The following is a 26,020-nucleotide window of genomic DNA, read 5'->3' on the forward strand; positions in this document are numbered from 1 at the left end:
TTTGACAAAATCAATTACCCATTCAAAATAAAAACTCTCAGGAAACTAGGGATAGAGGGGAACTCTTTTAACATGATAATAATCTACCAGAACCTACAGCTAAACATCCTATTTAATAGTAAGAAATTAGATGCTTTCCTTCCTAACATCAGGAACAATGAAAGGATGTCCCCTTTCACCACTCCTATTCAACACTGTAATCAAAGTCCTAATTATTGCAATAGGCAAATAAAAAAGAACATTTTAACTGGAACAACAGAGAAGATCAGCACTGCCCTTGTGCAAAGATAACACACAAATTCAAAAAGCATTCCATAAAAAAGAAAACACAAATTTTAAAGTGTACAGATCAAGAAGGAAGACAACTCTATCTGCAGGTGATATATCTATGTAGAAAATTCTAAAATTCTAACCACCACCACAATAAACCCTTCTAGCTCTAATGAGCAATTATAGCAAGGTTGCAGGATAAAAGGTAAATATATAAAAGTTAATTGCTTTCTCACATACCAGCAATGAACAATAGGAATTTGAAACTGAGAACAATAAATACTATTTACATTAGCACCAAACAAGGAAAAATAGTGGGTATAAATCCAGAAAAAGATGCACAGGAATCGACATAAGGAAAACTACAAAAAATTCTGATAAAAGAAATAAAAAACCTGAATAAATGAAGAGATATTCCATGTATGTGGACAGGAAGACTCAATATTTTGAGATGTCAAATCTTCCCAACTATATCTGTAGATTCAATGGAATCCTACAAAAGTCCAAGGAAGCTATTTTGTGGATATCGACAAAATGATTCTAAACTTTATAGGGAGGGGTGTCTGGGTAGCTCAGTCAGTTAAGCTTCTGACTTCAGCTCAGGCCATGATCTCATGGTTCATGAGTTTGAGCCCCACATCGGGCTCTCTGGTGTCAGCACAGAGCCTGCTTCAGATCATCTGTCTCCCTCTCTCTCTACACCTCCTATGTGCTGTCGCTCTCTCTCAAAAATAAATAAACATTAAAAATAAAAATTAATTTTATATGGAAAGGCAAAAGACCACTAACAACAAACACAATTCAGAAGGACAAGCTGGAAGACAATACCAGACTTCAAGACCTACTCTGTTCATATATACATATACATATATACACTTATTATGTGTTTGTATACATATATATACATACACAGATATTTACTATCTATATAAATATATAGTATATACTAAACATGTACTATAAAACTATAAAACTTTTAGGAAATAAAAGGAGAAAACCTAAGTTACTTTGTGTTTATGACTTTTTAAATACAAAAACCAAAAGCATGATCAATGAAAAAAAAATCAGTCTTTATTAAAATTGGAAACATGTCTGTTCTGCAAAAGACCTTATTAAGAGAACAAAAAGACATACCACAGACTGGGAGAAAATATTTGCAAAAACACCTATCTGATTAAGGACTGATACTCAATACCTACAAAGAATTCTTAAAGCAATTATTAAAAGCCAATTCTGATCAGCAACCAAAATTTTTAAAAGGCAAAAGTTCTGAATGGTCATGTCATCAAAGAAGATACACAGATGGTAAATCTGAAGCATCTTAAAAGATGTTCCACATGATGGTCATCAAGAACATGCAAATTACAGTAAGAGTGAGAGCTACCACTGCACATCCATTAGAATGGCTGAAAATCAAAACATGGGCCAGGATGTGAATCAACACCAACTCTCAATCGTTGCTGCTGAGAATGCCAATGAAAATGGCAACTTTAGAAAACTGTTTGGCAGTTTGTTATTACAAACTAAATGTACTCTTATCAAAGATCCATCAGTCATGCTCCTTTGGTACTTACCTAAATTAGCTGAAAATCTGTGTCCACACAGAAATCTATACGTGAATATTTAATGCTGCTTTACTCTTAACTGCCCAAACTTGGAATCAAACAAGTATCCTTCAACAAGTAATGGATAAATTGTAGCACATCCATACAAGGGACTATTATTCATCAATAAAGAGATGAGCTACCAAGCCATGAAAAGACATGAAGGAACCTTAAGTGCATATTTCAAAAAGGAAAAGAAGTCAGTCTGAGGAGGCTACACATACTGCATGATTCCAACTATGACATATAGAAAAGGCAAAAGTATCAAAGATCAGGGGTTACCAAGTGTTGAGGGGTATGGAGGAAGATGAACAGGAGAAGCACAGGGAAATTTTAAGGGTGGTGAAACTGCTCTGTAGGATACTGTAATAATGAATCCGTAACATTATGTTTTTGTTGAAACCCACTGACCAATACAACACAAAATGAACATTAAACTATGGACATGATTTAATAATAACAATGTATCAAAACTGGTTAATTGCAGCAAAGGTACCACTGTAATGCAAGATGTTAACAAGAGAGGAAAACTGTTTTGGGGGTTGGGAGCACAGCACATATGGGAGCTCGATGCTAAATGATGTTTTTCTGTACAATTGTTCAAAATATTCATCAATAAGTGTTGGTGACGATGTGGAGAAACTCTGCAACTCTTGTGCACCGTTGGTTGGATTATGATATAACCATTACCTGCACGGATTACTGTGACAGTTCCTCAAAATATTAAAAATATAGCTATTAATATGATCCAGAAATTCTGCTTGAGTATATATATCCAAAAGATTAAAAGCCAGGTCTTGAAGAGACATTTGCATGCCCATATTCATAGCAGCCCTATACGAAAAAACCAAGAGGTGGAAGAAACCCAACTGCCCATCAGATGATGAATGAATAAACAAAATTCATATACATACCAAGGAGTATTATTTGGCCTTAAAACAGAAATCCTGCCACATGGTATGCAAATGAACTGTCAGGACACCATGTGAAATGAGGCAGTCATATTAAGAGAAATATGTATGATTTCACATTTATGAGGTAAATGGAAGTAGTGAAATGGATAGTAACTGAAAGTAGAATGGTGGTTAAACAGGAAAAGGGGAGGAATTGTTGTTTAATGGGTTTAATGTTTCAGATTTGCAAGATGAAAAAGTTCTGAAGATCTGTTTCACAACAATAGAATATACTTAACACTACTTAATTATACACTTTTATAAAATGTGCTAAAAAGCATAACACAGTATTTACCATCTTAACCATTTTTAAGTACTAAAAAAACTTTTTCAGGGGCACCTGGGTGGCTCAGTCGGTTAAGCATCCGACTTCAGTAAGATCATGATCTCACCATTCGTGACTTCGAGCCCCACGTCAGGCTGTGTGCTGACAGCTCAGAGCCTGGAACCTGTTTCAGATTCTGTGTCTCCCTCTCTCTCTGTCCACCCCCTCTCAGGTCATGATCTCATAGTTCATCAGATAGAGGCCCCTTTCAAGCTCTGCAATGACAACATGGAGCCTGCTTGAGATTCATTCTCATTCCTCTCTCTCTCTCTCTCTCTCCCCCCCCCCCACCCCTTTCCTTGCCCCTATCCTGCTCACATTCTCTCAAAATAAATAAACTCAAAGAAAAATTTAATAAATAAATAAATAAGGCAAACCAGAGACGCCTGGGTGGCTGAGTCAGTTAAGCATCTGACTCTTGATCTCAGGGTTGTGAGTTCAACCCTGCATTGGGCTCCATGATGGGTGTGGAGCCTACTTTAAAAAAAAAAAAAAAGGCAAACCAGATGGAAGAAGGTATTTGCTAAACATTTAATTGAGAATGGGATCATATACATAATATAGAATTCGTATGCACTCCCCAAAAAGACATACCATGTAATTAAAAAGAGAGTCTGATGGAAATATTGTAAAAAGACTTACACTATAACAGATCACAAGATATCAAAAAGGCCTATCAAGATATGAAAGAGTTCTCACCTCATCTGTATTCAAAGGAATACAAGTTAAAAATTCCAATAAAGTAACACAATACCAAACTGGTTAAACATTTTAAAATCTGACAACACAATTTTTGAGGAAGCGTGAACAGAAATTCCCATAAATGACTTAAGGGACCATAAACTGGTATAGCCTCTTTATAAAAGTTTTGCATTATATTGAAGATATAAATACATTAACCCAAAATTCCTAGATACAGACCCAAAAGAAATACATTTACATATGTATGTACTAGGAGGCATGTAAAACAATATTCCCAAAACTATTTTTTGTAACAGCCAAAGGTTGCAAACAATCTAAATATCCATCAATTAGAGAAGAATAAATTGTGGCATATTAGTACAATGAAATACTACAGAGCAAAGGAAATTAACAAACTACAGCCACACATAACATTTATGAACCAATACAAAGTTGAAGGAAAAAGCAAGACACAAAAAACATCCTATATGATGCCATTTATATAAAGTTCACTATCAGATATAACTAAACTAATACATTTGAACAATGAACACTTAGAAGCATATGAAGAAAAGCAATAAAATGACTGCACAAAACCAATAGTGGTTATCCCTATGAGAGAAGGAGGCAGTAATTTGGAAGGACCAGGTGGTTAAGGCTCCTGGGGTACCAGCAGTGCTCTGTTGATTTCTTGACCTCTCCAAGAGTGATCTCACGGTTGTTCCTTTTATAACTGGCTAAACTGTACAATTATGTTTTATACACTTTTCTGCATATAAATTATTTTCATAACTTTTAAATTTTTTAAAAATCATTCTTCATGGTTAGATTTAAGAAGTATGTTGTTACTGTAAAGATGAGGTCAATGACCTAGGCACTTTAGTTACAGAAAAAGGTTCCACCATGGAGTGTATGGTATTGTCAGTAAAGGAAGGACTTTTAAAAACCACAAATTGTCATTTTTTTTATTTGCCCAAGTTACCTAATTTTAATGTTTTTAATTATTTGACCTTAAGATTATAAAGGTGATGATTAACTTGAAATTCATTACTATAAACATACTGTATAAGCAAAAATGAACCTTATAAATTTGTTTCTATATCTAATCTCAGTTAATTCGGAGCAACAAAAAAAATTTTTTTATGTTTTTGAGAGAGACAGAGTGTGAGCAGGGGAGGGGCAGGGAGAGAGGGAGATACAGAACCTGAAGCAGACTCCAGGCCCCAAGCTATCAGCACAGAGCCTGACATGAGGCTCGAACTCATGAACTGCGAGATCATGAACTATGAGATCATGACCTGAGCCGAAATTGGACACCTAACTGAGGCAACGAGGCGCCCACAGAATAACAAATTCTACTGTTGTTGTTTGAGACAATTTTTCTTCCTCTAAACATGGGTAAAGGTACTTACTGGGACCATATTTTTTTCCATCACCTGAATTCAACAGGTTCAACAATCAGCATGTGATTATCACATGAGACCTAAAAAAAAAAATTACTTGATACTGACAGATCACTTTTAAACTGCAAGACCACTAGAGGTCACCAGTGCAAAACATTCAACATTGAGCTAATACCAGCCTCAAGTTATTTCACGATTACTATAGTTTCCAGGGTTTCCAAAATAAGAGTATCTTGCTTAAAACATATAAATTACTCAACAATATCTGTTTTACTGTAAGTTTTCTCTAAACAAAATTTAAACTAAATGCAAACACTAAAGACAAGTGAGTTTTAATGATTTTAAAACATTCTTTAGAACTTTTTGGGAAACTGATTATTCCAAGGAATTAACAAAGAAACTTTTAAATACTTTAGGTACAGAAGCAAATTAAAGACAAAATCAGGTTATAGCAACTATTAACAAATTAAAAATACCACTATTCTAAATAGTAGGCTCTCAACAAGTGTTAGCACCCTCTCCCCTAAGGGCCAACTAAAATTATACAAAATTATTCTGGGGTTAAGCAAGGTTCAGTCAGTTGTAAGTAATTTAGGATAAAGGTAAAAAGACTCAGCTATCCCAGTGATATTTTATATAAAATGAAATACTTAATACAGAGGTTTCAAAACCTAGCTAAATATCAGAATCACCAAGGAGCTTAGATATTAAAACAGACATACTTAGCCTCATAGTTCAGTGTGTCAAGGTATTGCTCAGAAATCTTTGTATAATCATCTCGTGATACAAAAGCAGTTCACCATTTAACAATGTACACTCAAATGGCATACTGAGTTTTTAAGAATGAACAAAAAGGCTGCTTGCAATAACTTTCCAACATATAGATAAGAATTCCAGAGAAAAGAGAAACACTAAAAATACTAAAATTTCCAGAGACAAATAAAATCTCTACTTTGTTTTGATCTCTTCTACCAGAGCTTAGAACAAAATTTAATAAAAATACCACTCCATCCTCTAAAATCCCAGTATCATTTTTTCACGGCAATAGTTGGTTTAAAGCATAGGAGATTTTCAACTATCAACTCTGTATTCTAATAAGTTCTCATTTATCTGGTATTTGAAAGGATTTAAGCTCCAGGCAAGCCCATTCTCCATAAATACCCCCTTTTAAGTATAATACTGTAAGCCATTTTAATGGGCTCTCTAAAAACATTGTTTACTGATATTGTAACTATTTTCTAAATCTGTTATAAATACATCATATACAACTTCAGAAAAACTCTCAAATATTGCAAAAGAGTGATATGGTATTTTATAGCACTTACTTAGAATCAGCAGAATAAGACGGACACATCCTCTGAGCTGCGCAGAGCTACTTCTCCTATCAAAATAGTATACTTAAAACATTCTACCAACTTTAAAAAATTTTTTGTTTATTTATTTTTGAGAGAGAGAGACAGAGAGCAGGGAAGGGGCAGAGAGAGACAGGGGAAGACAGAATCTGAAGCAGGCTCTAGGCTCTGAGCTGTCAGCACAGAGCCTGATGTGGGGCTGGAACTCAAGAGACGTGAGATTATGACCTGAGCCGAAGTCAGAAGCTTAACCGACTGAGGCACCCAAGTGCCCCACGTTCTACGAACTTTTAAAAAGACTTACAATCTTACAAGCAAGTTTTCAAGAATAATAGCTGAGGGGAATTTATTACTTTTTCTCTTAAAAGTCAAAGCACTTTTTTACTCATCAACTAAGGCAATTACTTATCAGGTAAGCTATTTAAAATCACTATGGGGCAGCTAGGTGGCTGACTCTCGATTTCAGCTCAGGTCATGATCCCAGGGCTGTGGAATGAAGCCCCACGTTGGGCTCCGTGCTGCGTGTGGAGCCTGCTTGGGATTGTTTCTCTCTCCCTCTGCCCCTCTTCCCGGCTCGTGCTGTCCCTAAAAAAATTTTTAAAAATCATTATAAATTTTGAGATATTAATGTGAAAAAAAGACACAGTTATGCAGTATGAGTTTCACTAGCACAGGTCTGCATTCCTTTATCAAAACCTTCAAGCCAGATGTGTTCTGGAATTTATTACTCAAGTGTATATACCACACATTAGGTAACACTTCGCCAATGAAAAGTTTTAACAAAATCAAACAAATACAACAAAGTACTTGTATATGACTTTCAGTAAGTGGGATAAAGACTAAAAAGTTTTGTGTTACTCCAAATAAGGTTTCTGCCATCAAATGGTTAACAAAAACCTTTTGATTATCAGAACTGTGGGACTCTCAGAATTATAAATGAAAAGGAGGAGTAATAACTATCACAAATGCTGTATGTGCCAAACACAGTTTTAAGTACTTAAGTATATGAACTCATTTACTCCTCAATGATCCTGAGATGGTATTATTTTCACCACTTTACTAAACAAATGGGGTACAAAGTGGTAAGAAACTAGGTCATCATCCTAATAATAGCAGTGCACACCTGCAAGACTTGAATCCAAGCAGTCTCACTTCAGAGCAGCTTCTCCTGACCACCAAATGCTGCTCAACGGAGTGGGGAGAGAAAATCAGCTACATCGACAATGGCAGGGTTGAGGACAATCTGATGATGCTACCAGTTCCCCTCCCAAACCCAAAGCAAACATCAATAACTTTGCCTTGGTGTTAGAATTCTTTACATAACTTAGGTTCCAGGCAGCCACGACAAACTATTTGAATCTGCAAGCAGGATGCAAAATATTTGCCAGCCCAATTTCATACTAAGAAAATCAAAATACTAAACAAAATCAAATGTCCTTGTTTTGCTACAAATTAGACAAATGCCACTAAAATGTAAGCTCCAGAATATTAGGAATATTTGTCTTGTTCACTGATGTATTTCTATTACCCAGGACAGTACATGGCATAAGTAAAAACTCAGTAAATATTTGTTGCTGAATAAATGAAGTCACAATTACATAGTTTCTCAGTTTTCTCAATTGTAAAATATGGGAATAACCCAATATGTACAACTTCTAGCTGAATCTCAAACCTGCAAGTATTTAACTCATCTAGGATAGAAAATGACATTACTTCTAAAGAAGGTTGAGAGGTTTTTCACATGCTTAAAAGAAGAATTCACTTTGGTTAAATAAATGTGTTTGTGATTCTGGCAATTTTATCTAATCTATATTAATTCAGTATATTAATGATCAAAATTAAGAAAACATAAGGGACATTTAAGCTGAGCATGAATAAGCTGAAAGAATTCTGAATTTAGGAGTCTTAGGTATCTATAGCCACATCTATTGCCAGAGGGCTAAAAATCAAACCAACGTACAGTTATTTAACCTCAATTTTTAAATTTCCAAGGGGACAAAAAAAATCTGAACACAATCCCGGGTATATATTTAAATAACCTTAAGAAAAATCAATGAAGAGAAGAATAATGCTTTTTGGAAATTCTCTTTATTAACAGCTTATGTAGACATTATTACTTCATAAAAGTTTCCCCAAAATAGGATGTCTCCAATTTGGCCCAATTGTGACCACAGTCTTTTGTATGGGGCAAGACAATCAGAACCTATGATTTACAGATGGTCGTCAAAAGCATATGACAACCAGGGCGCCTGGGTGGCGCAGTCGGTTAAGCGTCCGACTTCAGCCAGGTCACGATCTCGCGGTCCGTGAGTTCGAGCCCCGCGTCAGGCTCTGGGCTGATGGCTCAGAGCCTGGAGCCTGTTTCCGATTCTGTGTCTCCCTCTCTCTCTGCCCCTCCCCCGTTCATGCTCTGTCTCTCTCTGTCCCAAAAATAATAAATAAACGTTGAAAAAAAAATTAAAAAAAAGCACATGACAACCTGCATTTGCTATTAGCACATGAAGGGAGGGGCAGCAGGGGGAATGTGTCCTATGGGACTGAGTCCTTAAGCCTACGGATGTGATGCTATCTCCAGTTAGATACTGTCAGAATTGAGTTAAACTGCAAGACACCCAGCTGTTGTCACAGAATTGCTTAATGTTTAGAAAACCCACACAACTGATATCTAAAGTGAAGTACAGTTAACCCATAAACCACAATGGTTTGAGATGAGTGGGTCCACTTATACACAGTTTTTGATAAATGTAATACTGTAAATCACTTTATTTTCCTTATGATTTTGTTAATAACATCTTCTTTTCTCTAGCTTACTTTATTGTAAAAATATAGTACATATGTAATACATATAACAAAAAATATGTGTTAACTGTTTACATTATCCATAAGGCTTCCTTTCAACAGTAGTTATTAGTAGTTAAGTTTTGGGGGGGTCAAAACTTAAATGAGGATTTTCAACTGTGTGGGGGGTCAGTGTCCCTAACTGCGTAGTTCAAGGATCAAATGTACTGATAAACTATTGATAGTAGAGGAGGCACACAGAGATGAGTTTGTCCTTATAGGGACAGCCTCAAGTTTTGCTTAGAAATGATGTGCATTTGGCCCAAACACCTTCAAGAACCCAAGCATTTATCAGGAATCTGAATATTGTAGTAGTAGCTATACAGGGTATATTTGCAAATGAGAGGAATACCTAATCTAAAAGGTAATAAATAAACCTTTACTTAACATCATTATTCCTATATTTCTTTTACATTCCATACTATGCAGAAAGTAAATTCTTTGAAAACATAGACCACATTGTTACATCCCTCCAATACCTTGCAAATTACATTTTCCATTCTGTATAAGACATGGTGCCAGCTAAATACGTGTTGAATAAATTAATGTTTCCCTGAGTCTAGGAAATAAACAGAAAAAAATACCACTCTGGTTCACACGTACTTTAACTGAGATATATAGCCTTGCTAGTAAATCAGTGGTATCAATGATTTTTATTAGTAGTAGTGAAGTTAACACAAATTCTCAAGTCAAAAGGGGGGGAAAATGCTGAATTTTAACACTGTCTCACACATTCGCTCTCTCTCATACACACACACCCCCTACATATAGTTTACTCTGTGTTGTTTCTCAAACCCACATAGCTGCTCTAGACATTAATTTTTCTATGTTTACACCAATTCCTACATTTAATGAGTTATGCATATTTTTGCTAGCACAACATGTTTTTAGTTATTTACTCTTACTTTTACCAAATAAATTTACTAAACAAATATGTACAAGTGCAAATTTGCTGAGCCATAGTACAACAAAATTAAAGCATTTAAATGAATGGTGATAAAACCACACAACTGGGACAGAATACAGATTTTCTCTTTTTAAATGTCTAGATGGTAGAGACTAAGAATTATTAATAAAGGAAATGAATTCTGTGCAAATTACAGACTTAATGATGACAATAATGATAAAATACACTAAGAAACAGAAATAAAGCCCAGGGGTGCCTGGGTGGCTCAGCTGGTTAAGCAACCAACTGTTCATTTTGGCTCAGGTAATAATCTCACCGTTCGTGAATTAGAGTCCTGTGTCTGGCTCTGCACTGACAGCTCCAAGCATGCTTGGGATTCTCTCTCCCCCCCCCCCCTCTGCCTCTCCCGTGCTTACTTGTGCACACCCTCTCTCTCAAAATAAACAAACCTTAAGGGGCGCCTGGGTAGCTCAGTCGGTTAAGCATCTGACTTTGGCTCAGGTCATGATCTCATAGCTCCTGAGTTCAAGCCCTGTGTCGGGCTCTGTGCTGACAGCTCAGAGCTTGGAGACTGCTTCAGATTCTGTGTCTCCCTCTCTCTCTGCCCCCTCCCTACTCACAGGCTGACTGTGTCTGTCTGTCTGTCTCTCTCTAAAAAACAAATAAACATTAAAAATTAAAAAAAAAAAAAAAAAAAGGAAGCCCAGATAATATATAGGATCTGTGTTATTCCAATTCAGAAATGTGGACCTGGGACAGGACAAGAGGCTACAAAATTAGGAAAGAGACTCCAAACAGATTAAAAAAAAAAAAAAAAAAAAAAAAAAAATCCTGGCTCAACAATCCAAGGAGCTAAACAGAAGTAATGTGACAGCAAACCAGAATGTTAGGGTACTCTAGCAGAGTCTTCAGGGGTACTAAGACTCTTAAGAGATAACACAAAGGGAATCTGGGGGGGTGGGCACCTTCTTTAACTTGTAACTATATAAGAAAAATGCCAGAAAAATATAGCCATAATTGTCTGCCTAAAACTGACAGTGCACAGAAAATTCCAACCTTGACAATACTAGAAAAGGAAGTAACTGGGATTAAGATAATTGAGACAATTATGACTTAGTTTACCTCAAATGATATAAGTAAAGAGAAGACACTAACCATAGTCTAATCAGCTGCTTCGGGGTTAAGTTAGCTGTATTCCTAGGCTCTATTTTCATTAGCCTAAGCCCAGATATGATCATATCGGTCAGCCTTGTTAAATTAAACAAGAAAGCTATTAGAGTGAGGTGGCTTTAATGCCTTGGTAGCCTACATACGCAAACCAAACCCTTAAGCCTATAATGCCTAAAGATTAAGAAATCATGGGCGCCTGGGTGGCGCAGTCGGTTAAGCGTCCGACTTCAGCCAGGTCACGATCTCGCGGTCCGTGAGTTCGAGCCCCGCGTCGGGCTCTGGGCTGATGGCTCAGAGCCTGGAGCCTGTTTCCGATTCTGTGTCTCCCTCTCTCTCTGCCCCTCCCCCGTTCATGCTCTGTCTCTCTCTGTCCCAAAAATAAATAAACGTTGAAAAAAAAATTAAAAAAAAAAAAAAAAAAGAAATCATAACCTAGGGACAATGAATCACAAACAGCCAACTAGGCTTTCTCAAATTGTACCACCTCCTTATTAATTAAGTCTTTCCCCTGAATCCTGTCTGCAGTACCCTCCTAACAACTTCTGGTCTGCTGGTGCTCAATTTGAATTGATTTTTGTACAAATAAACTCATAAAAAACTTAACAGCCTGCAGTTATATTGAACGTAAGGTGACGTAGGGCAAAGAGGAAACCTCCTTTCCCTCCACTAGATTTGAAGCTGTCTACATGTATTAGAAATGTGTTTAAATACTGGTACTGGTCTTCATTCTTCCAACAATATTTACTGAATGATTCCTATGGCTCTAGGAATACAATGATGCACAAAAGGCCAAAACAATCCCATTCTCACTGAGCTTATAGCCTACTATAGGGAAGACAATAAATAGATCAAACATGTGCAGTGAAGCTTAATAAATTTCATGATGAAGGAAGTTCACTACATAGAGGACCTAAATTACACTTGCAGGCTCAAAAATGGTTTCAGAGGAAATGACAGCTAAACTTTAAATTGAAGAGAAGAAAGTTCAAACAGGAGAGGAAGTGCTCCACATAAAGAGCATGCATGAAGGCCTAAGAGAAAGGAGAATACACTAACTTTACCAGAATTTAAAGAAACAAAATATGACTGGAACTTTATATGTCTAGGGGGAGAAGGGTAGAACAGAGGAAGAAGACATACATGGGAGATAAAGCTGGAAGGCTGGAGGCTGGCAGACGCCATATTGTGAAAAGGCTTATTAGAAAATACCACAAAAAATCATGTTTTTGAATGTATCAGTACAGGTGACATACAGTGCAATGTATACAATATAAAAAAAGTTATGAAGACCTCTTTTAAATATTCTCCAACACAACAGCAGAAATAATAGTATAGAAAAAACTCAACAACAAAAAATAACTTGGTTTAAAAACGGCCAAGTGAGGGGTGCTTGGGTGGCTCAGTAGGTTCAGCGTCCGACTTCGACTCGGATCATGATCTCATAGTTCATGGGTTTGAGCCCCACGTCAGGCTTTGTGCTGACAGCTCAGAGCCTGGAGCCTGCTCAGGATTCTGTGTCTCCCTCTCTCTCTGTCCCCCCAACCCACTCACACTCTGTCTCTTTCTCTCAAATAAATAAACATTAAGAAATATTTTTTTTAAAAATGGGCAAGTGGGAGCGCCTGGGTGGCTCAGTTGGTTAAGCATCTGATTGGCTCAGATCATGATCTCATATTCTTGAGTTCCAGCCCTACACTGGGCCCTGCAATGACAGTGTGGAGCTTGCTTAGGATTCTCTCTCTCCCTCTCTCTGTGTCCCTCCCTTGCTCTCGGTCTCACTCTCAAAATCAATAAACTTTAAAAAACAAATAAATAAAATTAAAACAAATAAAAATGGGCAAATGAATTTGAATAGACATTTCTCCCAAGATGACTTACGAATGGCCAACAAGCATATGAAAAGATGGTCAACACCACTAATCATTAGGGAAATGCAAATCAAAACCACAATGAGATAATCACCACACAACTATTAGGATGACTACTATAAAAGGGGGGGGGGCAAAGAAAGAAAAAAGAAAACAAGTGTTGACAAAGATAGAAAGAAATGGAAACTTTTGTACACTCTTGGGGGAATGTAACATGGCACAGGCACTATGGAAAAACAGACTGGGAATTCCTCAAAAAAACCCCTAAAAACTGAATTATCATGATCTAGCAATTGGCAGGTCTCAAAGAGATATATGCATACCAATATTCAAAACAGCACTATTCACAAAAGCCAAGAAGTGAAAGCAACCCAATCATGTATCAGAGATGAAAAAAAAATAAATCAAATTGTGGTATATACATACAATGGAGTATTATTTAGCCTTAAAAAGGAAGGAAATTCTGACATATGCTACACTATTGATACACCTTGAATATAGTATACTAAGTGAAATAAGTCCATAATAAAAAAAAGACGAATATCATATGATTCTACTTATTTGAGGTAGCTATAGTCATATTCACAGAAACACAAAGAAGAATAGTGATTGCCAGGGGCCAAGGGAAAGAGTATATGGAATGCTGCTATTTAACAGGTAAAAACAGTTTCAGTTTTACAAGGTGAAAAAGTTTCTGCACGCTGGCTGCACGGCAATGTGAATACACTTAACACCACTGAATGATACTTAGAAAGATGGTAAATTTTACATTATGTTTTCACATACACACACGTTCCTCATATCTATCACCTAGCTTCCAAAGAGTATCAAATTTGATGATTTTCTTTCATCTCATCTCCTCCCTATCCTTTTCCCTTCTCCCTCCCCAATTAATATATTTTAAATCAATTTCCAAATACCTTATTTTTGCACTTTGGTAACAAATATTTTTGCACTTTGGTAACAAATGAGGATATCTCATTTACATGAAAAAAGGCCATTACCACACCTAATAAAATTAACAATATTATAGCAGCACTATCAACAATAGCCAAAGTATGGAAAGAGCCCAAATGTCCATTGATGGATGAATGGATGAAGATGTGGTATATATATACACAATGGAGTATTACTCAGCAATCAAAAAGAATGAAATCTTGGGGCGCCTGGGTGGCGCAGTCGGTTAAGCGTCCGACTTCAGCCAGGTCACGATCTCGCGGTCCGGGAGTTCCAGCCCCGCGTCAGGCTCTGGGCTGATGGCTCAGAGCCTGGAGCCTGTTTCCGATTCTGTGCCTCCCTCTCTCTCTGCTCCTCCCCCGTTCATGCTCTGTCTCTCTCTGTCCCAAAAATAAATAAACATTGAAAAAAAAAATTAAAAAAAAAAAAAAAAAAGGAATGAAATCTTGCCATTTGCGACTACATGGATGGAACTGGAGGGTATTATTCTAAGCAAAATTAGAGAAAGACATATATCATGACTTCACTCATATGACGACTTTAAGAGACAGAACAGATGAACATAAGGGAAGGGAAACAAAAATAATATAAAAACAGGGAGGGGGACAAAACATAAGAGACTCTTAAATATGGAGAACAAACAGAGGGTTACTGGAGGAGTTGTGGGAGGGGGGATGGGCTAAATGGGTAAGGGACATGAAGGAATCTACTCCTGAAATCATTGTTGCACTATAGGCTAATTTAGATGTAAATTAAAAAAAAAACAATAAAGTTAAAAAAATAAATAAAAAATAAAATAATTGGCCCGAAGTACAAAAAAAATTAACAATAATTCTTTTTTATTATCTGATAGCCAATCCATACTCATATTTCCCCAAGTGTCTCATCAACATATTTTTTACAGATTTTTAAAAAAATCAAATCAGGTGGTCGGGATGCCTGGGTGGCTCAGTTGGTTAAGCATCCAACTTCAACTCAGGTCATGATCTTACAGTTTGTGAGTCCTAGCCCCACATAGGGCTCTGTGCTAACAGCTGAGAGCCTGAAGCCTGCTTCAGATTCTGTCTCCCTCTCTCTCTCTTCCCCATCCCTGCTCGAGCTCTGTCTCTCTCTCTCTCAAAACATTAAAAACAAAGAGAGAAAGAAATAAAAGAAGAAAATTCAAATCAGTTGGTTATGTCTCTTAAGGGTGAAGAATCTTACGGGTGCTTGGGTGGCTCAGTCCATTAAGCATCCGACTCTTGATTTTGGCTCAGGTCATAACCTCATGGTTCAGGGGATTGAGCCCCATGTTAGGCTCTGCACTGTTAACACAGAACCTGCTTGGGATTCTCTCTCTCTGCCTCTCCCCTGCTGTCACACTTGCTCTCCCTTTCCAAATAAATAAATAAACAAGCTTTCTAAAAAAGAGGTGAAGAATGTTAATAGCATGGAGAATTTTAAGTAAAAAAAAGAACACAGTAATAGAAAATGTAATGCTGAGTAAAAAAAATACAATAAAAAAATAATCTAGATACCAAAGAGTATTTACTGTAAAACTGTAATGTTAAAATGTAAAACAGGCAATGGGGTGCCTGGGTGACTCAGTTGGTTAAGCATCCAACTCTTAATTTCAGCTCAGGTCATGATCTCACGGTTCATGAGTTCAAGCCCTAAACTGGGATCTGCACGGACAGCGTAGAGCTTGCTTGGGATTCTCTTTCTCCTCCTGCCCCTCCCCCACTTGCACTCTCTCAAAAATAAACACTTAAAAAATGTAAAACAAGCAAAAGTAATCTGTGATAATGAAAGAACAGTAGTTACTTCTGGTTGGGAGTATTGACAAAGTAAAAACAAAATAGACATACTCTGGGCACGGTAATATTCTCCTATCTTGATCTGTGTGATAATTACATTGGTGTATAAATTTGTAAAAAACAATGTGTATTCAAAATTATTAAGTGGATTGTTATACTTAAAGTTCAGGGAAAACATACTAAAAATACCATTCATCTTTTAAAAATATCATTCATATATATAAGTATGTCTATTTGCATAGTTATATAAAACTATCACTTAGCACACACATATCCTAACACCAAAATATTAGTAAGATTATCTCTGGATGGCGAGATAAGTGATCTTCATTTTCTTTTCTAGGCTTTTCTACAATCTCCCCACAATTAAAACATTTAAAAAATTCCCTCTAAGCATTCATTCATCCTCTCTTCTCACATTGACAAAAATATAATTTTTTTCTCCCACACAATTTGTCTTCCTACTCTATAGCTCTGTCACTAGTCAAAACAAATGAGTATTAAAATCCAACTTTTGGTCCCTGGCTTACAATGGCCAACAAAGCCTAAACAGTCTGATCCTTTTTTACATTTCAGATCTCCCTTCCTACCACTCTCCCCTACATTTCACTCCACTTCTACGACACTGGTCACCTTACTAGTTTCTGAGCACATCTAGCACCTACTTGCCTTGGGCCTTTGTATTACCTGTTTGCAATGCCAGTGAGTTCTTCCACCACAAATCTACAAAACTCCATTACCAAATCTTTGTTCAGATGTCATCTTCTCAATGAGACCTATCCTAAGTCTCCTTTCAAAAACTACAAACTGTTCCACATTTATATATGCCTCTTAACCTTTACTCTCCCTCTTTTTCTTCTTACCACAACACTTAACACTTTCTAACAATATGTATTCATATAATTTCTTAATAACTTATTTGCATGTAATTGTTTGACTCCTCCCACCTTCAGACCCAAGAGAATCTAAGTTCTATGAATGGAGGAACATTTGTTTCGTTCTAGGTTATATCCCAAGCATTTTGTAAGAGTTTTTTTGTTTCCTTAAGTAATCGCTACACCCAATGTGGAGCTCGAATTCACAACCCCAAGATCAAGAGTTACATGCCCTTCTGAATGAGCCAGCCAGGCATCCCTACCCCAAGCATTTAGAACAGTGTCTGGCAAATAGCAAGTGAGTAAGGAAGGAGTAAAAAAGAAGAAAAAAAAAAGACCTGTGGAAGGTTTAATGACATACCCAGGTGGATAACAGAAAGAAAATTACATTGACAAATAATTCTTATTAAAATTATAAATTAAAATTAGTGAAGTATCTTCAAGGTTTAAGGACTCACTCAGGAAAACTTCTATTGGTACTCAGCACAATTCATCATATTTAGTTTTATACACATTTATATTATTCCCCATTAGAAAGTGTGTAAACTGTAAGTAGTACCTGACACAAAACAGGCATTCAGTAATTACTGGTTTTATCACATGGATCTTACTAGGTAGAACATGACTAGTCCATCACAAACACCTACACTCAACTAAATAGCAGTCTGAGCACCTGGGTGGCTCAGTTGGTTGAGCATCCAACTCTTGATCTTGGCTCAGGTCATGATCTCACAGTTTGTGAGTTTGAGCCCCACAATGGGCTTTGTGCCACAGGTACAGAGCCTGCTTGGGATTCTCTTCTCCCTCTCCCCATCTCTCTCTCTCAAAATAAATAAATAAACTAAAAAAAAATGGTTAAAATGGTCATTAAAAATAAATAACTAAATAAGTAAATATAAATAAACAAAAATAAATTAATTAAAATAGGTTTTGGGGCACCTGGGTGACTACACTGGAAGACTCTACTATAGCAAAGCTGTCTTTATTTGACCAGACTCAGCTCATCCAGTCTAGATAGCCTTTTCTCTGGGTGCCTTTGGTCAAAAACAATCAGAGGCAACTGTCAAACTGTGGTCCTTAACTTTACACTTTGTACAAGCAGAAAAAGAAAGCTAGCACAGAGGTGTAAACTGCCTGGCTGAGTCCCAAGGCATGTCCCAGTATACACACAGAGCCCCTTAGCAAAGACTGAAAGACTTACAGGTTCCAGGCATCCAAGGAAATTTCTGCCTACTCATTAGCTTATTGATAAGAGACTTCAGTAACCATATACAACAAAAAAAATACAGACTTTATGGCATTACTTCCAAAAGTCACTCAACAAAAAATAGTAGCAGTAAATTATCCAGAGGGGTGGGGTGAAGAGGGAGCAGCCAATATAAATTATCCCTAAGGAAGAGCAGACACTGAACTTACTAGCCTAAGATTTTAAATCAACTATTTTATTTTATTTAAAAATTTTTAATGTTGATTTATTTTTGAGAAAGAGAGAGAGTGCTAGCAGGGGAGGAGCAGAGAGAGAAGGGGACATAGGATCTAAAGTAGGCTCCAGGCTCTGAGCTGGCAGCACAGCTGACGTGGCTTGAACCCATGAACAGCAACACCATGACCTGAACCAAAGATGGACACTTAACCGACTGAACCACCCAGGCTCCCCTTAAATCAACTTTTTTAAATGTTAAAACTAAAGGAAACCATATCTAAAGAACTAAAGGAGAATATGAAAATGATGTTTCACCAAATTGAGAATATTAACAGACAAATATTATTAAAAAAAACAAAAAAAAGAGGGGCAAATGGGAGGTTCAGGTGGTTAAGCATCTGACTCTTGATTTTGGCTCGGGTCATGATCTTACAGTTCGTGGGTTCGAGCCCCACATCAGGCTCTGCAATGAGTGCAGAACCTGCTTGGGATTCTCTCCCTCTCTCTCTCTTTCCCCCTTCTCTCTCTCTGCCCCCGCCAAATAAATAAACAAACAAACATAAAAAAAACAAATTACAGATTTGAGAAATAGAGTAAAATGGAAAATTCAATAGAGGGGCTCAACAGTATATTATATAAGCAGGCAGAAGAATCAGCAAACTTCAGGCAGTTCAACTGAGATTAGCCAGTCTGAAAAAAAAGATGAACAGAGCCTTAGAAACCTGTGGGATGCCATTAAACATTATCAATGTATGCGTAATAGGGAGATGAGAGAAAAAAGAACAGAATACTTAAATAACAACCCCAAACTTCCCAATGTGATTCTTAAAAACCATGAATATACACATCCAAGAAGCTCAATGAATTTCAAGTAGAATAAACTCAAAGAGATCCATACCAACACAACATCATAATGAAACTGTCAATAGCCATGAGAAAGGGATTATCTTGAAAACATCAAGAAAGAAGCAACTCATCAACAAAGGATCCTCCCAAGATTAACAGTTGATTACTCAGAGAAACCATGCAGGCAGTGGGACAATATATTTCAAGTGGTGAAAGAAAGTGACAGCCAAGAATTCTACATCCAATTATTTAAAAATGAAGGAGAAATTATGACATTCCTGATTAAAAAACAAAACAAAACAAAAAAACTAAGAAAGCTTGTTGTTAGTAGACATGCCCTAAAAATACATACTAAAAGGAGCCCCTCAGGCTTAGATGAGAAGACAGTAACTGGTAATTGAAATCCATATGGAAAATACAGAGCATCAGTACAGGTAACTTTTCAAGTAACTATAAGAGACCTATATTTTTGTTTGTAACTCTTTTTTTCCTCATATCTGATTTACAAGATGACCACATTTGGCAAATAATTAGAAACGTGTTGATAGTATACAATAGAAAATGATGTAATTTGTATGATAATAGTAACACAAGGGAGGCGGAAAGGAATGGAGCTTCAGAGGAGCAAAGCTTTTGTCTGTTATTGTAAATTAAATCAGCATTAATCCAAACTTGATAAAATGTGAACTGTAATCCTCAGTCTAACCACTCACAAAGTAACTCAAAAAACCACGTAAAAGAACAAATTAAAATGGTACACAAATAAATAAAAATGGTACACCACAAAATACCTTATAGAAAAGTAGACAATACTAAAGGAAGAGAGGAACAGAAGATATCTAATGTTCAGCAGTGAGGTTTTTCCCTGTTTAAATAGTAATCTCTTACACACAAATCCATTCCTTAATAAGTAGATCACACTTCTCTGCTTTATCTCCCTCTACAGCACTTACCACCACATGACAACCTTTACTTTCTCTACGCAACAGAATCAAAGCTTCAAGAGGACAAAAACTTTATTTTATATTTTATTATTTTTATTTTTATTTTTAATTTTTATTTTGTTTTGTTTATAGCTTTAAACCCAGACACACACCTATTGAGTAGGTGCTTAGTAAACAGCCAATGACTGAATAAACAAATGAACAATCGGTAGAGATCAGCCTTTTAAGAAATGTCTCCCATTTTAAGAGCAGCCTAAGCGCACATCTACAATTTGTAGATTTGGTAGCAGGAATATAAACAACTCCCCATCTGATGGGTTTCTATTTTCTCTGTTAAGTAGGAGATAAAGACATCTGCTGAGTTAGAGGGGAAGGTGGAACAACTAAAAATTTACAGACAGTAACTAGCTGCCTGGCATGCTTCTGCTGAAAATTTCTATATCAGATTCAAATTCTGATAGGTTTGATTTAGGCACTGTTGTCTAAATCAGCAGTCACATGATTTCATGTAAATCTGCCAGTCTTACAACTTAAAAAAAAAATGTTCGAACTTTTAAAAAAATCAACAAAAATACGTAAATGCCTTGAATTCAGATTTTGAAAAGAACATTAGATGAAAAAAAGTCTATTACCTGTAAGTATTGAATTTATCAATTTTATTATCAAGTAAGAGTCAATTATACCAAAAGAAGTGAAAGCTGAGTCTTGAAGACATATTTGTACACTCATGTTTTAGCAGCATCATTCATAATAGCTAAAAGGTATAAGCAACCCAAGTATCCATCAACAGATAAATGGATAAGCAAACTGTGGTATATGTATACAATGGAATATATTATTCAGCCTTAAAAAAGAAGGTAATTTTGACATATGTTACATGGGTGAACCTTGAGGACATAATGATAAGTAAAATAAAGCAGTCATGAAAGAGACAAAAATGAATTATTCCAGTTACATGAGGTACCTAGGGTAGACAAATTCCTTGAGATAGTAGAAAGGTGGTTTCCAAGGACTGCAGGGAATGGGCAGTTATCATTTAACGTGTATAGGGTTTCAGTTTTGCAAGATGAAAAGAGTTCTGGACATGGATTGTGGTAATGGTTGCCCAATACTGAAGTGTATACTTAAAAATGGTTAAGATGGTAAGTTCTGTATTTGTATCTTACAATTTTATAAACAGAGGGAAAAGTCAATTATAGTATATTATGTATTAAAGGACAATAAAAATGACATACTGTTACTTTTAAAGAAAAAAACCACTTTCTTTAGAAACTGAATTTAAATCATCTGTACTACATGCCATATGTTTGTTTATACCAGTTAGCACAACAGAAGCTAAAGGTTTGAGATATTCACTGCCTTTGAGAAGGGAACTTTAAAAAAGAAATTGAACTTGGTTTGCAAAAACTAGGATTTAAGGACACCAGAAACTGTGAAAACAGTGTAGAATACAAAGACCCTACTAACCAGAAAGATGGAGTATATGGCTAAAGAATAACTAAAGGACAGTCAAGGACTTAAGTTTACATAAGACTGGTAAAGTGGAAATAATAAAAACCTAGGGAGAAAGTGACCATCTACTAATGGAAGATATAGGATAAAAAAAAAAACATAACTCCAGAAAGAACTAATAGAAGACTTGAAGAAAAACAGACTCTAAAAAAGTACAGCAGAGACAGAATATTATCCTGCAAGTAGGCTCAAAACAAAATGTAGCACAAGAATGATAAATTCTACTTCCATATAGTTAAAATTTCAAAATCACAATGATGGACATTTGAGACCATTATAAGTCTGCAAAGAAGTTATCTGGAAAAGTCAGAGAATTATAAGCTCAGAGAACCAATTATAAGTAACTAAAGATTGAAGAAAAACTTATCGTAAGGCTAAAGCAAATTAAAAGTCACTGTCGTTGAGTTTTAAAAACAAATATTAGGTAGGCCTTTCTGAAGAATGGAAATAAAAATAAGTTTTAAGAAAAGGTACAGGGGCGCCTGGGTGGCGCAGTCGGTTAAGCATCCGACTTCAGCCAGGTCACGATCTCGCGGTCCGGGAGTTCGAGCCCCGCGTCGGGCTCTGGGCTGATGGCTCAGAGCCTAGAGCCTGTTTCCGATTCTGTGTCTCCCTCTCTCTCTGCCCCTCCCCCGTTCATGCTCTGTCTCTCTCTGTCCCAAAAATAAATAAATAAACGTTGAAAAAAAAAATTAAAAAAAAAAAAAAAGAAAAGGTACAAAAAAAAATCTCATAGTTACCATCTAGCCTTATAGTATCTCACTCTTAAGCATGAATAGACAGTCAATGGTCACCAATATTTGAGGAAAGCATGATGTACTGAAGATGGGGAGGCAAAATAAAAATGAAATTTGGAGGAAACCATCAATAATAGGTAAAGAATGCTTCAAAACAGAAAATCCACTATGCCAGAAAAAAAATCCATTAAAAAAAACCAGAATACCATTCTTGTAAAAGTTCAAACAAGAAAATGTTTTTTATTTTTTTGTTAATATAACATAACATAACATAATATAATATAATGTAATATAAGTATAATACATAGAAAGAGTGAGTGAAAGAAAAAGCACATACATGCATGTGTGGGGGAGAGGCAGAGAGAGAATCTCAAGCAGGCTCCACGGTGTCAGGGCAGAGCCCAATGCTGGGCTCCATCTCAGGAACCAGGAGATGACGTGAGCTGAAATCAAGAGTTCGATGTTTAAGGGACTGAGCCACCCAGGTTATCCAAGAAAATGCTTCATAAAAACTTAAGACACTAGACTGAAAAATAGAGTTGGAAGAATATATCTCAGAAAACAGACCAAAAGGAAAAAAAAACAACAAAACACGAGACAGAAGAAAAATTTTAAGTCAAGCATGTCCATAATCAACAAAACATGTGCCCTAATGACTTGGGATTAAATTAACAGTTCTCAAAAAAGATTAGTACTGCTGCCCTATAGGGGGGTGTTTGAAATGTCAGGGGACATTTCTAGTTGTCCCAATAACTACTGGGTTATACTAGTATTTATTTAGTGTCTCGGAGGCAGGGTGCTCAAATCCCTACAAGCATAATATAGTCTAACTCAAAAGTAGTAACTACAAAAATGCCTACAGTGCCCTCTATTGAAAAAGACTTCGAATACGCTCAGTGCCTGACACAATATGCACTTTCATGAAATTTATTAACACCAGGATAAAACAAAGATACCTAGAGAAAAATTCAAGCCAAGCACTATAAAAGATCCAGAATAAGATCCACCAAATTCTGTAAAAGCAATACTGAAAGTTCAAAGAAAATATACTCCAAATGTTGATGGAAATTTAACTTTGAGCCAAATTACCAATCAAGTGTAAGACTAAAATAGACATTTTAAAAAGTTACAAGTCGCTAAAATGTACCTCCTATGTAACTTTATTCAAGAATCAATCAGGTAACAATTTCAGCAAAATGAAGAACTCAGCCAGGAAAAAAGCTGGAATGGGATCCAGTAAAAAAAAAAAGGGGGGGGGGGTTGGCGGTTGGGATTCCCAACTGCTGAAGAGTGGACACAAGTTTCAGAATAGCAACTCTGAAACAAACAACATCCCACAGAAGTTTCAGAATACCCACTCTGTATCAAATTTTAATAACAAGTCTAAATCAGGGAAACCTGGGTGGCTCAGGCCCTTAAGCTTCTCACTCTTGACTTTTTTTTAATTACAAAATGTCTTTTAATGTTTATATTTGAGAGAGAGAGAGAGAAAGAGAGAGTGTGCGTGCCAGCTCGAGAGGGACAGAGAGAGACGGAGATAGAACCCAAAGCAGGCTCCAGGCTGTCAGCACAAAGCCTGACTTGGGGCTCAAACTCTCGGGGCTCAAACTGACGAGCCATGAGATTGTGACCTGAGCAGTAGTTGGACACTTAACCGACTAAGCCACCCAGTTGCCCTTTTTTTTTTTTTTTTTAAATGTTTTACTTATTTTTCAGAGAGAGAGAGACATCAAGGGCGGGGGGAGCAGACAGAGAGGGAAACACAGAATCTGAAGCAGGCTCAGCACATACGGACTCCTGATTTCAGGTCAGGTCATGATCTCACAGCTCGGTGAGATCCAGCCCCCACGAACCCATCTGCACTGACAGTAAGGAGCCTGCTTGGAATTCTCTCTCTCCTTCTCTCTCTCAGCCCCTCCCCCCATGATCTCTTGCTCTCTCTCTCTCAAAATAAATAAATATTTAAAAAAAAAAAAAGAGAGAGAGAAAGAAAAAGTCTATGGGGGCACTTGGGTGGCTCAGTCAGTTAGGTGTCAGACTTTAGTTCAGATCATGATCTCAGCATTCATGAGTTTGAGCCCCACATCAGGCTCTGTGCTGACAGCTCAGAGTCTGAAGCATGCTTCAGGTTCTGTCTGTCTCTCTGCTCCTCTCCCTCTTGCACTCTGTATCTCTCTCTCAAAAATGAATAAACATTAAAAAAAAAAAAAAAAGAAGAAAAAGTCTAGATCAGAGCAATGGGATAGACAGTTCTCTCCACTCCTCTCCCTCCATACAAGCAGCAAAACTGATAGATAGTACGATGCACTCTTAACCAAGAATTTGAAAACCCTTACAGCTTTCTAAGATCTTTTGGAAAAACAGCAACAAATACACAGAAAACTAAATAAAAAGAGGCACATAACTCTGAGAAAAACAAAAAAATGTACAAAAAAGGGAAAGTATTCACAGTATTCACTTGATTCACTATTATTTACATGGTAATAATAATGTAAAATCTAATGATTTAACTAATTTTATTACCTATATTGAATAATGAAAGAAGACAAAAGGGGTGTGATAAATCCTCTTCTACAAGAGGTTGGAAGATAATGTAAGATATTGTCAGAGACAGTAGTTTCAGATTTCTACTATTTAAGAATAAGTAAATGTCAGTTGACAGTGATTGTTTCTGGAAAGCTCGACTAAAGGACAGGATGGGGAGAGGACAAACTATTTTGGCCATAAGCATTCTAGTATTTCATGTGTTTCTAAGCAAATTTTCTAGTATTTCATGTGTTTCTAAGCAAAATTGAGAAATGACAGTGTTTATATTCATACATTTTGTACTATTAAAAATTAGGGAGATTTATGCATATTGAGGTGGTACAATATTTATGATAAATTATAGTCTGAGGTTTTTTTGAACTAATATACTCACTCAACAATACCACTACCAGGCATTTTTCTAAGCACTGGAGATGAATGGAGATGATCTATATAATCACACATATACAGTTACCTGTACATCAGTTTCTTTTAATTTCAGCATTATTGACATATGGACAACGTAATTTTTTTTATTTGGGGGGATAAAGGACTGTCCTGTGCATGTTTAACAACATCCCTAACCTGTATCCACTAGATGTCAGTAACACCCCCTCTCTGGTTGTGATAACCAAAAATGTCTCCAGACACTGCGAAACATACCATGGGAGCAAAATTGCCCCCCCCCCCCGACCCCAGTTAAGAATCACTGTTGTGTATGTATAGAAAAAGTTCTGGGGGAGGTGCCTGGCAGGCTCAGTAAGTAAAACATGTGATTCTTGTTCTCAGGGTTGTTAAGTTTAAGCCCCATGTTGGGTGTAGAGATTACTTAAAAATCGGAAAGGGAAAGGGAAAGGGAAAGGGAAAGGGAAAGGGAAAGGGAAAGGGAAAGGGAAAGGGAAAGGGAAAGGGAAAGGGAAAGGGAAAGGGAAAGGGAAAGGGAAAGGGAAAGGGAAAGGGAAAGGGAAAGGGAAAGGGAAAGGGAAAGGGAAAGGGAAAGGGAAAGGGAAAGGGAAAGGGAAAGGGAAAGGGA

The 26,020-nt window shown here is 36.6% G+C and overlaps 1 protein-coding gene across 6 annotated transcripts in view; it reads right to left on the reverse strand.

Moving 5' to 3' along the window:
• The window catches only part of STRN3 (striatin 3), a 105,302-nt gene that overhangs the window by 64,267 nt on the left and 15,015 nt on the right, over positions 1 to 26,020 (reverse strand). The window contains exon 1 of one of the 6 annotated variants that reach the window (XM_045059759.1): positions 5,246 to 5,269. The exons of the other annotated variants lie outside the window; for them this stretch is intronic. Within the exon in view, the coding sequence (XP_044915694.1) occupies positions 5,246 to 5,266 (21 nt within the window). The 5' untranslated portion in view covers positions 5,267 to 5,269. Of the gene's footprint in view, positions 1 to 5,245; positions 5,270 to 26,020 lie in introns of those variants that run through there. 6 annotated transcript variants of the gene reach the window in all.

Source organism: Felis catus, chromosome B3, assembly GCF_018350175.1.
Source record: "Felis catus isolate Fca126 chromosome B3, F.catus_Fca126_mat1.0, whole genome shotgun sequence".
Taxonomy (NCBI): domain Eukaryota; kingdom Metazoa; phylum Chordata; class Mammalia; order Carnivora; family Felidae; genus Felis; species Felis catus.